The following is a 14,749-nucleotide window of genomic DNA, read 5'->3' on the forward strand; positions in this document are numbered from 1 at the left end:
GCATTATGACTGGGTCCTGAAGCAGCTACTTGACCATTCAAATGTTGATGTGATATATCTCGACTTTGCAAAAGCCTTTGACAAAGTTGATCATGGCTTGATATGTCACAAGCTGGTAAATTAGGAGAGTGGCTGCATGACTTCCTGAATGGTAGAAGTCAAACAGTTGCAGCCAATGGAGAATTATCTAGGGAAACACAAATATTGTGCGGTGTTCCACAGGGAACTGTTCTGGGGCCACTACTGTTCATAGTGGCCCTTCTGGACATGCCCACGGTCACTCGGAGAGCCACTGTCACTAGCTATGCTGATGACACAAAGATATCTCAGGCAATAAAGAATCCTGATGATATTGTAAGCCTGCAGAATGACCTAAATGCAATATATGAGTGGGCAGAACAAAATAATATGCAGTTCAATGCAAAAAAAAAAAATATATATATATATATATATATATATATATATATATATATATATATATATATATATATATATATATATATATATATATATAAGGACTTTCTCTCCTGAAGAAAAAAAAAAAGAAAAAAAAACAAATACAGTAGACATTTTAAGAATAAAACAACATTTATTCATTTTGAAGATGTCCAAAAGTAAAAAGCTTCCTGCTTATGTGCCTCCTGTAGTGGCTGTTCTGTAAGAATTTTTCTCTTTTTTAACTTTTTTTTTTTAATTACTTATATGGCAAAATATACATTAGTAATTGCTAGTTTGCAGCAGAAGAAGCAAGCTGGAGTAGAGGAATGGTAGCGACTTTGGAGAAATTCAGCAATGTACAACAAGTTAGTGGCTACTTCAGATGAAATCACTTGTACTAATTGTGATCGTAGTCATAGTTCTGGTTGGTTGAGGTTTTATGTTTTAAAAATTTTTTTGTGGTTTAAAAAATATATAATATATATATAACAGAGAGAGAGAGAATTCTACAAGGCAACAATGTTGTGATAGCAAAAGTTTGCTTAAGGCATACCACAACACTGGGATAAAAAAAAAGCTACAGAACTCTTTTTCTGCATTTAAAAGTATGGGAATGCTGCCTGGATTTGACTGCTTTTGAAATAGAACCAGAAATGTTTTTTTTTTTATTGAAAGAAAAAAGGGAGGGGTGGGGATTAATTAACGCCTTGTATAAAAACCAAGCATTAATTCCGAAATTTCTTTGAAGAAAAACAAACAATAAGATGAAATAGAAATACATCTTTTGAGTTAAACAGAAGAGAGGGAGAAAAGAGAAATTAGATTTGAACAAGCAACTGAAATAAGTATTTCGGCTGTAAAACAGAGATGGGCGGATATGCAACTGGATAAAGCAAAAAAGAAAATAAATAAAAGGCAAGAAATAATAGAAATGCGTAAAAAAAATAAAACAAAGATCTACATTGTCATTACATTATTTTTCACAGCTTAGTATAAAGGTTTGAGAAGAAAAAAAAGGTAAGTTGAAATAAAACTTAAATTCTTCATGAAAGCTAGCTACAGTCCCACCCCCCTCTGCTTTTCCAATGAAAGAGCAACTAATACTAACAGACCCTCTTGACCCAATGTATGTACCTTGCAGTTTTCCCACCCATCTTTTTTTCAGAGGGGAGAGAAAAAACTAAGAAAATATACATCTTAAAAAATAGGAAGTTAAAAAGGTATTTTTTCTCCTTAAGAAAACAAAAAAACAAACAAAACTGTAAATTCCAAAGAGAACTCTTGAATGAAAATTTAAATACAAAAATTTAAAAGAATTTTTTTTGTGTAGTCTTTTGTGCTTTCTTTTAAAAGAAAAAAAAATATATAATATATATATAAAAAAGATTTTAAAAAAGTCCAGGCATTTTACTGCAAAATATAAGTTAGGACATTGTCCATCAAGCGTCTTTTGGATTTTATAAAAAAAAAAAAAAAATGCTTGGGCAGAGAGAAACTATGCAAATGGGGAGTGTGTGTGTATGTTTGTGTGTAAGGAGATCCATGTGCCACACTAATGCTCACACCTAAATGGAGACTTATTTATATTTCACTTCTGATTATTATCATCATCATCATAATTTCTTTTTACATTATAATCAGAATATGTTTCCTCCATCAACTCATCTTCCAAATCAAACAGATGGAGTGATAATTTACAAATAATATATATATAAGCCACATCAGATACCATGATGAATTTAAGGTAACAGAGGTGGTCAGACTCTACATAAAGAGTACACAACCACCATATATATATTATATTGATTTCAGATATATATATATATATATATATATATCTGTAACTTTAGATTTTCATTTTCCTCTAACATTGACATGAAACAGGAATTATTATTATTATTACTATTATTATTAAACATAATAATAATAATATAAAGTACACCCCCCCAGCTCTCCAACTTTTTACCATTATTATGAAATTTCCAGTATGTGTGTGATTTGTTGTTTATAATTTATGTAACAAAAATCGTTTCATACATATATATGATAGAACTAGAATTCATGTGGGAGTCTTTTGAAAGACATTTCCAGACATCATCAAAATGATATCTTTTAGTCTTTACTGCAGATGACAATTATTATTTTGTTTGTTCCATTTTGTTCTTGTATTTTTACTTTTTAGTCGAAAATTAACCAGAAACTATTGGTAAAAAAAAAATTTAGAAAAAAAAAAATTGAAGTAAAATAAAATTAAAGATGGGAGAGGGGGTGGAGAGGGAGATGGAGGAGAAAGCCTAGGGTGGCACATCGATGGAAGAGTACAAACAAACAAGGAGAGGAGCAATGGGGAGAGGGAAGAGTTGAAGATTACTGGGAGTCAGCTATACCAGCAGTTAGAGAGGTGGAGGACTGCCCTAGTCAATTAAGACAAAAGAGAAATAATAATAATAATGAGACCGACTAGGAAGTCTGCTTATTTTTTTTTTTTTTAAATGTTTGTTTGTTGCAGTAGTAATAAAAAACAGATGATCGTTTTTCAGCCACTTGGCTATGGTAATAGCAGGCATCGAGGAAACGATAAAGATGTTGTGAACACTGGTATATCGCACACATTCTCACTGTAACACTGAAAAAAGAAATTGGAAATATATTATTATTATTATTATTACTATTATTATTATCTGTGAAATATAATAATAATTGCTTCGAATTTCTCGAAAGAGTGAAAAGCTAAGTTGATCTTGGTGGCATCTAAGTTCAGAATGTTAAGTCAGAAGGAATGCCACTAAGTATTTTGTGAAGTGTGCTAAAGATTGTCAGCTTGCTGCCATAATAATAATAATTCATCACCGTTTAACATCTGCCTTCCATGCTAGCATGGGTTGGATGATTTGACCGAGGAATGGCAAGCCAGAAGGCTGCACCAGGCTCCAATCTGATCTAGCAGAGTTTCTACAGCTGGATTCCCTTCTTCACACCAACCACTCCGAGAGTGTAGTGGGGTGCTTTTACATGCCACCGGCACGAGGGCCAGTCTGGTGGTACTGGCAACAGCTACGCTCAAATGGTCTCTTTTTTACGTGCCACCTGCACAGGAGCCAGTCCAGTGGCACTGGCAACGACCTCACTCGAATGTTTTTTCATGTGCCACCGGCACAAGGATAACAATTTTGAGGGGTGGGGAAGCTGATTACATCAACCTCCAGCTCTCAACTGGAACACGTATTTCATTGACTCCAAAAGGATGAAAGGCAGAGTTGTGCTCGGCAGAATTTTAACAAAGAATGTAAAGCTGGATAAAATGTTGCCAAGTATAATAATAATCCTTTCTACTAAAGGCGAAAGGCCTGAAATTTGGCAGGAGGGGACTAATCAATTACATAGACCCCCAGTGTTTCACTGGTACTTAATTTATTGACTCCAAAAGGATGAAAGGCAAAGTTGACCTCGGCAGAATTTGAACTCAGAACGTAGAGATGGATAAAACGCTGCTAAGCATTTTGTCCAGTGTGCTGACGGTTCTGCCAGCTCACCACCTTAATAATAATAATCCTTTCTACTGTTGGCACAAGGCCTGAAATATTGAGGAGGGGGTGAGTCAATCACATTGACCCCAAAAGGATGAAAAGTAAAGTTAACCTCAGCGGAATTTGAACTCAGAATGTAGCTACAGGCAAAATGCAGCTAATCATTTCGCCTGGCGTGCTAACGATTCTGCCAGCTCACCGACTTAATAATAATAATAATAATCCTTTCTACTAAAGGCGCCATGCCTGAAATTTGTTGGGAGAGGACTAGTTGATTACATTGACAGTGTTTCACTGGTATTTAATTTATTGACCCTGAAAGGGTTAACTAAAAGCCTGAAAACAAGCAATGGAAGTTTTAATTGAGGCAGCAATAATCGATTCTTAACAGTAGCATAATGAGTCAAATGTTTGGTTGATTAAATTGACCTTCAAAATCGATTGGTACTTTATTTTATCAACCTTGGAATGATGAAAGGTAAAAGTCGACAGCATAAGGATTTGAGCTTGGGGATATGAAGGTCCTGTAACTAAATGCTGCACTACATTTATCTGATGTTATGAATCTGCCAAAAAGCCATAAGATAAGTCAGCAAGGGTAACTCTGTGCAAACGAACAAGGCAGCTTGTATATGGTCAGTTGTTAACAATACTCTTTTACTTGTTTCAGTCATTTGACTGCGGCCATGCTGGAGCACCGCATTTAGTCGAGCAAATCGACCCCAGGACTTATTCTTTGTAAGCCTAGTACTTATTCTGTTGGTCTCTTTTGCCGAACCACTAAGTTACGGGGATGTAAACATACCACCATCGGTTGTCAAGCGATGTTGTCAAGGGACAAACACAGACACACAAACATATACACACACATACATATATATATAGATATATACGACAGGCTTCTTTCAGTTTCCGTCTACCAAATCCACTCACAAGGCTTTGGTCAGCCTGAGGCTATAGTAGAAGACACTTGTCCAAGATGCCACGCAGTGGGAATGAACCCGGAACCATGTGGTTGGTAAGCAAGCTACTTACCACACAGCCACTCCTGCACCTAGTAGTTAAATTTCCTTTGAATGACGCTTCAGTTGTTTGTTTAACATCCATATTACGATGCTCGCATGGCTTGTATAGAAAGTCATTTTGAAGTAGGGTTTTACAACCAGAGTGGAATGCTTTTGAACAACACCAACATAAACAAATTTAAAGGAAGTATAAGTGAGAGGGGCTATACTTACTGAAGGGTCTCAAACAATACTGAAAGATGTTAGTTATCATTTACTTCTTCAATTTCCCTCATGTATTCTATTTTTTCCACAGACAAGTCAGGGTTCATCTGTGTTACAGAACGGATTGCCTCTGCAAGTGCCTGGAATCAAAGAGCAACACAACAAATAAATCATAGTATTTACTAGTAAATTAGGAAGGAGATAGGTGAATAGATGGAAGTCGAAATGCTTGATTGAGGAAGTAACAAGCCAACCAGAAGTAAGATGTCAGGAAACCAGAGACAGAGGAAGGTGTTGTAGTTAGATTGTAACTGCAAGCGAATACTGGCACCTCCAAATAAACCTTATTGGCATGACTTGATTAACTCAACAGCCAAGCATAGAGTACATTTAGGAGAGGTGGGTCAGACTTCCAAATAAAATTATATATATATAATCTGAACAGTGGATCAGAGGTTCAATGAAACAAATCAAAAAAGATTGAAGATGCAGATGTTAATTTTAAATGCCAACAGTAGATTTGAAAAGCTAATCTAGGAGCAGGAAGCCTGTGTGTTTTTATCACTTTGGCTATCTGCTTTTGAATTTTGAGATCTTTTCAAAAATGATTCTTCTTCTAAAGGTTCAAGAGTCATCCTCATCTCCATTATCATTGCTTAACGTCTGTTTTCCATGCTGGCAGGCGTTGCAGGGATTGTCATCCCCAAGAAAAAACACCAATAGGTCACACGCTTCATGTCTTCACCAGATACAATACAAATATATCACAGGTTTTGTTCACAAGAGGATTTCAGCTTAGTACTACAAACTACAAACTTAATAGCTTCCAATTATACATTAAACCCACAACTTAGAACAGATAACTCTAACACCTCCAAATGTTTCTTCATTTCTTACTTGCTTCCAAAAATGATCACAGAATCTGCCCCCACCCCACAAAAAAAAAGCAACAAACAACACAAAGGTTTACTCACGGCATCATAATCAATATCATCATTATCACTGGTTATGGTCACTTTCTTTTCTACTCGTGTCTCGATCATTCCATCCTTCTCAGTTCGATACTGAAGTTGCAGGAGGTGGAGGGGAGAGGAGAAAAAATAAAACAAAAGAACATACAAAAATACATGAAGATACTAATCATAGAAACGTGTGCTTATTATGCATTCAAATATTTTCCTCTTCTTTTTAAAAAAACAATTTTTATATTAGAGCAGAACAATAAAAAAAAATTAAAAAATGAAAAAAACCTGAAGAGACAACAAAATATATTTTTCTTTCAAATACGGATAAATTTATATTAAAAAACAACTTAAACATGGTTAAATAAATTTCCACTTGATACAGAAATTTTCCAAAAAGCCTAATTCTATATGAAAGTTCAAAAGAATTATTCTAAATCAGCTTGTTCCTAATACTTTTCTTTTCTATGAAATTATATAACACACACACACATATATATGTATGTATGTATATACTTATTAAGTAAAATGAGGACAAAAGATTAAGATTTTTGATGTTTCTTTTAAAAAAAGGAAGTTAATCTAATCTAATTCCTAATTAAAATATTATTTTAAGTTTTCACGGAACAAAAATAATATCGATGTCCTAATTATAAAATCATAATATTATCCCTAAAGTCTGGTTATTTCATAAACTACTCTGGCAGTTTCGAACATTTTGCTTTATATCAATTATTTTTACAATTAAAATTTTAATACCTAAAACATCGAAACAAAACAAAAAGCTTCAGGGTTGAAAAAGACAAAAAAAAGGACCATTCTTAGGAACCTAAAGAAGTTTTTTAAAAGGACAGTACTTAGCACCATTTTAATATTAATTACATTACATCAAGTCTTCACTGGTTAAGCACAGGTGACATTCTCATATGAGAAAGTACACATTTAAGACACAGAGAGAGTTAAGTGTGTTACTGAAACACACATGTTATAGTCAAGTACCACTCAATCAAATCTTTTATTTATTTGAAGCCAGTAACTGAAATGAAGATTTTTGTAACTTGAGGCAAACAATGTAATAGTTTTGCCTTTTGAATAGAGGGTTTAAAACTATATATATATATATATATATATATATATATATATTATAGTTATTTGTTTCATGATTGCTTGATTCATCAGGCAGACATTATCTGGAAAGAAAACAAAGGTTCTAATCCAAAGTGACACCAGAGTGCCACTATTTCATTGCTTAACGCAAGTCCTGAGAGTCACATGTGAAGGGAGGTAATTCTCAACTGAAGAGTTTTCAGAAAAACATTTGGGGAGAGGGCAACTGTACTTCACTTGATAATATAATTAGTAAAGAAATGATTCAGCATCATGGAATATCTTGATAGTACTCTAAGGTATCGGTTATAAATTCAACCAGTCTGTAATTCAAAGTCCATGAGCATTTTCGAAAGCTGGAAGTTTCTCTTGCAAGTACTCTTTACGTTATAAATGGTACAATAAATATTACTACTTGAATATTATTTTAATGTGCATGCTAAATGGAGCATTCTTTAACTCGACAAAGAATGCTCAGTTTAGTAAGTAAAATAAAATTTAAATCACAGAGAAGTAGTAATATTTATCTAATAAATATATTCACTCCAACAACATACTGAGGACTTCATTCTGTTCATGAAATCATTTACAAATTATATAACAGATACATCACAACTGAGTTTTGCCATAAAATGGCTCTTCAGGTAATTTGAGATAGATGAGATCCATTGTTCTGCATGACTTATGTCAATTCTTAAGACAAGAATAGAGGTAATCCATTGTGTTACAATGATGGTGTGTTTAAACTATGCAGTGTATGTTTTCATTGCCAGCTACATTTACAGGATTCCCAAGGCATGTGTGTGTGCATGTTTGGTGAATGTGAACAGGTTTGTTCTATGGAGATGTTTGTGTATGTGCGGATTTATTTATGTCAGTGTTGGTAGTGTTGAATAGCTTATTTTGAGAGTCTGGGTTAAAGATTTTTCTGCACTTGTGTCTGGAACAAAAGTGAGTTGTAACAAGATGCAGGGATCTTTTGTCCATTTGGTTGTGTGCATATGGTAGTTGTTGGATGTTATTTCACTATAAGATATTGCAAACATTTTCCTGTCAAACTAATAAGTAGATTTCTAAGAACACATTGAGAGCTATTTGAATTTCTATCTATGTACAAGATAGAGTCATTTGTTATAATATACAGCTGAAATATTTCGTCATTAAAGCTGAATGTTATGTCTAAGAAATTGACTACATATTGTAATTTAAAGTTCAGTATGGTTGAATAGTTTAGTTTTATGCTTCCTGAACTTATCTGTGAGCTGCTAACGTATCTTTGAAGATTGTCATCTCAATATGTTCCTCCATTAGTAGTATGGAATCTTGTTTAAGCTGAAAATGCATAATTCAATTAAATTTCCAAAGAATCTGAATTTCATGCTGACATCAAAGAGATCTGTGTTATATTAACTAACACAGCATTAATTATATGGGAATGACTGCCAATTAATTTAAGAATAGATTATCAACATAATTACTCATTTTGGATACACAGGCACATACATTAAACCTGTCAAACACTGGCACAAATATGTTCACATTTACTGTCAACAGAATTTTATGAATACAACAGCCAATGAAATCACAAACTGCCCAATTCAAATACACTATCACCATAACAGCAGGTCACCTCTATTCTTGCCATATGCATATGGTGCTTCTCTCTCATTACCAGAAGTGCTATATTATGCTGTCAACAATATTGTAATATCCACCTATTTATATATAATACAAACATTACTCTGCAAATTAACACTGAGTTTGTTTTTTTAATCATATTGGTACTTAGTTGTTTCCAATGTAATATCACATAGAACAAAATCCAAAGAAACATCAACCAATTTTCATGACATAACTAATGAACTGTCCATGGAGGTGACATGATAAAATACATTAGAATTCAGTGCTTGACCAGCAGGACTGAAAAAGTAGCCAAAGTGATAGAAAAAAAAGATGAAAAAAAAAAAACACACACACACACACACACAAAAGCATTCAGTAGAAATAAAAATGGAAGGGCTAAAATGTGAAGCAGCGTGAAAGTAAAAATTGATTGAAGCATACCAAATAGATTCCGGTTTAGATAGAAAAAATGGTTATGTAACAGAACATGTGGATGGAATTTGTTATTGTAAGAACATTTGATTCCAGTAAACTGATAGCAAAGCTAATCCCCTCCCCTGTGCACACAAACAGAATACTATAAAGTATGATAGCATGCTAATCTATGATAAACATGGAAAAAAATTGGACTGGGTTTACAATGGAATAAAGAAGTGATGACATATCAATTCTATTCTTTATGTATTTGATAAAGTTGAAGATAACTGAGGAGAAGATTATTTTTTTTAATTAGAAAAGATAAAAACTGATTCTGTTATACATTTCCCTCTCTAAAAGAAGACTGAAAACAGATATATAGACCCCAGCCTCCTATTTTTCAAGTAAAATTATGTCTAATGAGCCTGAAGGATTGCTTGGAGACACAAAGCATGTTATATAAATCTACCAAACTATTGTTTCCATAGGATGAAGCTCAGTAGCTTACATTTAAATACTGTGTTATATATCAAATGATATTTACCACTCACTAGATGGAGTATTTTATTTTTTGTTAACTCTACCTATAATAGAGCAGCAAACTATATATATATATATATATATATATATATATATATATATATATTGTATTTACTTTACTTCTCAAATATAATGTTAAATGTTGAGTAAAATATGCATTTATATATTTAAGGAGATTAAAAAGAAATGGAAATATTCTATCTTAAATGTCTCAATGGTTATCAGGAATTACAAAAGGAAACAAATAGTAGGGATATTTTAACTAATTACAGAATACAGAAGAAGAAAAAAAATCGAAGTTTGCAATTAACTCATTAGAAAAGAATCATTAAAGAATTAAACAAGAATAGACACACATTTAATTTGAGCAATTTCAAGCCAACAGGGCAGCCTCTACAGTGTCATTGCACCTGCTAGAAATAACAGCTAAATCTCACTTAAATTGCAGCCTGTAGCCGTTTTTTAAAAAATTTTTCCAAGAGGATCTTTGGTTAACAAAAAGACAAGATGGTCACGGATAGAATGCTTCTGATTATAAGGCTGATATGGGGTGGGGGCTAAACAAGGATAACTATTTGAATTATTCTCAGTAATCAGAAATAATCTAAAGCACTCTTGGAGTAAAAACAACAGACTGACGACAGCCAATTCTAAGAATCAGAGACTTTTAAACTAACAGCAAGATGAAGTTGACTGAAACAGCACCAGTCTTTGGTTTATTTTAAAGATGGCACTTGAAACGTTTCTGCAGAAGTACTATGGAAGATCTCCCACAAGGTCCTGTCTTGATTGTGGCATGGCGATTTGTGTGTCTCAATGACCTTGAGAACTATGCCAGTAGAACACAAGCTGCTGATAGAGGACTTCTTATGTTGGACAGAGGCCAGACTAATAGGGACCACTTCTCAGAGGTATAAAAATGGGTCTGTGAAGGCGCAACACTCCTATCTACAAATGGCAAAATTACTGAAGCACTGATGACAATTGAAAACCAACAATACTTGGGATAAGAAGGCCTTCCTTCAGGGACACATATAATCTGGAATGCACAAAGGGGGCAGAAAAGAAGATGCCCTAAAAATAACTGAAGATAGAGGTGTAAAAATAGGGATACAACTGGAGAGAAGTAGAAAAGACGACCCAGAAATGAAAACAGTGGCAACATGTTGTCGACCCAGAGATGAAAACAGTGGCAACATGTTGTCGACAGCCTGTGGTCCACAGGGAGTACAGGGCTTAAGTTGTAAGCACTATGAAAGGAGACAGTTGTATTTAGATTGTCACTAGAAAGTTACAGAAACAACTGGGACAATAAAACTAAGGAAGAATTTCTTTGGAGATTCAGAAAGCAAGAGACAGTTCAGTATTTTACTCAGAGACAAAACAATGTCTGCAGATAGATATGAACTACTAATCCAGTGACATCTGAAGAGAACAGTACCTAACTTACATGACCATTGCAGTGCCCCTTCACTTGGAATAATAATGACTTCTCATCCATGCTTCAGAGTGGCACAAAATCAGTTTATGGAGAGAGAGAGAGAGAGAAAGAGAGAGAGAAAGAGAGAGTGTGTGTGTGTATGTCAGTCAATCAGACTGATTTGGTGCTTCATGGTATTTGTTGATTTCTGACTGAGGTGGGCAAAAGAACAAAGTGATTCAAACACAAAATATAATCAAAATTTAATAATATCACCAGGGTCTCTGATCTGGCATTCTGTGACTAACTTACTGCCGAAGATGAAATATCTTTAAGACCAAGTAACAACAATCAACATTAAAACAATGCTGATCCAAAGATCCAAAAAGTCAGAGATCAAACAAATGGAAGAAAACAAAAAAACTATTTTTGATATCAACTGAATAAACTAAATTTTGATATTAAAAATGATTTATAAACAGAGGACAACAACAATGACAGCCAAACAGAAAAACGATCAAATACACTAAAGCCGAAGTGAGCAAAACTACAGAAGAAGAAAATAACTACATAAAGAGAACAAGCCACATACATCTTGTATGTGTGTGGCTATACATATATCTGTGTGTGTGAGTTTATCAAAGTACTTACCATCAGTTTACTCTGAAGTTATACTTTTTACCAATTTAAAGATCTGTATGAAAACCCATTCTACATCATAAAGTAATGTGTGAAGATTCTTGTGTCAGTCCAAGTTAGTAAAGCTACATGGAAAGTCAGCTATGCAGACATACTAACCTATGACTAATTATACACTATTAGTTCAACTAGAGATAAAATAAATATATTATCCACTAGTAGAGGAATGAATAAGTTAGTTACACTATTTAGATATGAAGAGTAAAAGAAAAACCACTTAGTCCATTCATATAATATGGGTGTATATACATACATATATACACATATATACAGGGTGATTCAAAAGTCTCCATACATAGGAAAAATTTATTTTTTTTATAAGAAACAGTTTATAAGATCCCCTGATCTGACCTCCTCTTGATTTCTATCTTTGAGGGCATTTGAAAGGCATGGTGTATCGTGGAAAGATAAAAGACATAGATCATTTGAAGGAACGCATCACCAACTCATTTGCACACGTTTCACCAGATGTGCTATTACGAGTTCACAGTGAGTGGGGTAAACGTATTACGATGTGTATTCAAAACAATGGTAACCATATAGAGCCTGTTAAATAAAAAAAAAAACTGTTCTCATAAACTGTTTCTTATAGAACAATAAATTATTCCAATGTATGGTGAATTTTGAATCACCCTGTATACACACACACACATATACATATATGTATATATATGTGTGTATATGTATGAATACGCACGCGCACACACACACACACACACACACACACATATATATTGTTGAAACTAGGAGCAAATGGTTTTTGCTATCACTAAACTAAGGCAACAAGGAAAGAAATAAAAGTAAATTTTTAACTCTTTATGCGGGACCCTAGCATATGGTAACTTCAACACTGGCAGGATTAAAAAAAAAACAAAAAAAACCTCCTCTATGATGCCTTTTCCTATGAAGCTCAAAATATATATTTATTTTGCTTAATGGTTAACTCAATGCTAACTAACCAGACCAATACATTATTTTATTTCCGTAAAGTAGGTAAACCTGTCACAGCCAGTATACGACAGTATAAACATGTAAGACTAAAAGAACCGAGTCTTAAGTTGTGTCAGAATAAGCAATCTACTGTCAGTTCTTTTGCTCTGTATAGTCAGTCTAATTGGTCAAATACTTTGGATATCAATGGTATATTCAACCCTTTAGCATTCAGATTATTCTGACAAATGCAATGCTTATTCATTCATATTGTTTTGAATTAATCAGGCATTATCTTGTATTGCATTATGACATTGTTGGGTAGGTGTGAAGATCTGGATCTGACTGGTTTAAATATACAACAGGTAGAAAATTTGGGCTGAATATGGTCAGCTGAAATCATAAAGGGTCAACCCGTTAGCATTTAAGCCTATTTCATGTTCAAACTGGTCAAATCTAGCCTCTCACACCAATACTACAATGTCAATCCGAAAATAAACAATCACATCATCAAAGGTTCAAAGCCATGACATAATGCACAATTAATTCAAAACAATGGGGTTAAACAAGCACCACATTTGAGACTGTTCTAGAAACTCGAGACACTAGTTTGATTCTTAACCATAAATTTATTATAATTTTTTTATAGATTTGTTACTCTTCATTAGAATTTGAATGTTTTATATAATTCTAGAATCCAATATTTTATTTTTAAAGAAGGTTTAAGATAGAATGAAAAAAAAAAAAAAATGATAGCTATTTTAAAAATAGTTTTAAACAAATGGTCAGTCATTTGAATGGCAATAATTAATTGGGTAGGGATTCTGTAAAAGGTGGATAAATTCAGTAAAAGATCTCTAAGTCCTAATAAGCTTGGAGAGAGAAAAAAAATAATAATAAAACCTATTCCCCATTAAAATATAGAAGTCAAGCTTGTCAGTAACAACAGTATTAACAATAACAACAACAACAAAAGTATTGACAAATGAATAAAGAAAAAAAATAAAATAAAACAACACGCAGATCTTTGTTCTGCCAACCAAAATTGTAGTGGTAAAGTTTGCTGAAAAAAAAAAAAATTTCATTCATTTACATGCCATAGAAAAACTAAGTAAAGCAAGCAATAAAAAAAAAGGATTTGAAAAAAAAAACACCCCAAAAGCAGCAAGATGCGGAGAAATGGAAAAAAAAAACCAAACATGTGGGTTTGGAAGGGAATTCAAAATGAAGAGGCAACCAGTTGGGTGGATCGGGGCAGGGGAAAGAGAGATATTTTATAAGAACCATCCGTAGCAAGGCAACAACAGCAAGCATTCAAATTGGCTTCTACAGTTTTTTTTTTAATCTTGGTTCTTTTTTTTTGCTTTTTAGTTATAATTTTTCCCATTTTTTTTTTGTTTTGTTTTTCATGATGAACTTACAGTAGTTGTTTCAATCGTCTGTGTTTTTGAACTATGAGCTTGCGAACTGACCAAGACCCCGTCTTCAGACATAGGCTGGCCTTCTACACCCTCTCTTTGGTAAGACACTTTCCTGGTCTCTGTCTTTACTATGGGCACATTCTTGGTAGATATTGGCATTTCACTTAAATCTGGGGTATATTTGATACTTTCCGTTGCAATTGTGGGGGGCTGTAGGAGACGAAAGAAGACTTATTGGAAAAAGGTACAAGGCAAAAGCGTTAAGCAAGAGGCAAGGTTATGTTTATTGCAGAAAGGAGTTGAACTTTAGGATGTCAGGCACTGAAAGACTTTCTAGGGTTCCAGGAGAGAAAAACATACCAGATAGATTGCAATATTGAATGGACTCATACTAGGAAATGTTTAGTAGTTACAATGGTTATTGAAGATTTAAACT

The 14,749-nt window shown here is 33.6% G+C and overlaps 1 protein-coding gene across 50 annotated transcripts in view; it reads right to left on the reverse strand.

Annotated features, from left to right (window-relative positions):
* Positions 1-565: 565 nt before the first annotated feature.
* Positions 566-14,749, reverse strand: part of LOC106881827 (uncharacterized) — a 399,079-nt gene continuing 384,895 nt past the window's right edge. For 26 of the 50 annotated variants that reach the window (XM_089361511.1, XM_089361499.1, XM_089361524.1 and 23 more), the window contains 4 exons: positions 14,314-14,523; positions 6,169-6,258; positions 5,204-5,334; positions 2,982-3,064 (listed from right to left, as the gene is read on the reverse strand). In XM_089361511.1, the coding sequence (XP_089217637.1) occupies positions 5,233-5,334; positions 6,169-6,258; positions 14,314-14,523 (402 nt within the window). In that variant the 3' untranslated portion in view covers positions 2,982-3,064; positions 5,204-5,232. Of the gene's footprint in view, positions 3,065-5,203; positions 5,335-6,168; positions 6,259-14,313; positions 14,524-14,749 lie in introns of all 50 variants that reach the window. The other 24 variants (XM_089361526.1, XM_089361527.1, XM_089361530.1 and 21 more) reach the window with 3 other exon arrangements.

Source organism: Octopus bimaculoides, chromosome 13 (assembly GCF_046866305.1).
Source record: "Octopus bimaculoides isolate indiv1 chromosome 13, ASM4686630v1, whole genome shotgun sequence".
Taxonomy (NCBI): Eukaryota; Metazoa; Mollusca; class Cephalopoda; order Octopoda; family Octopodidae; genus Octopus; species Octopus bimaculoides.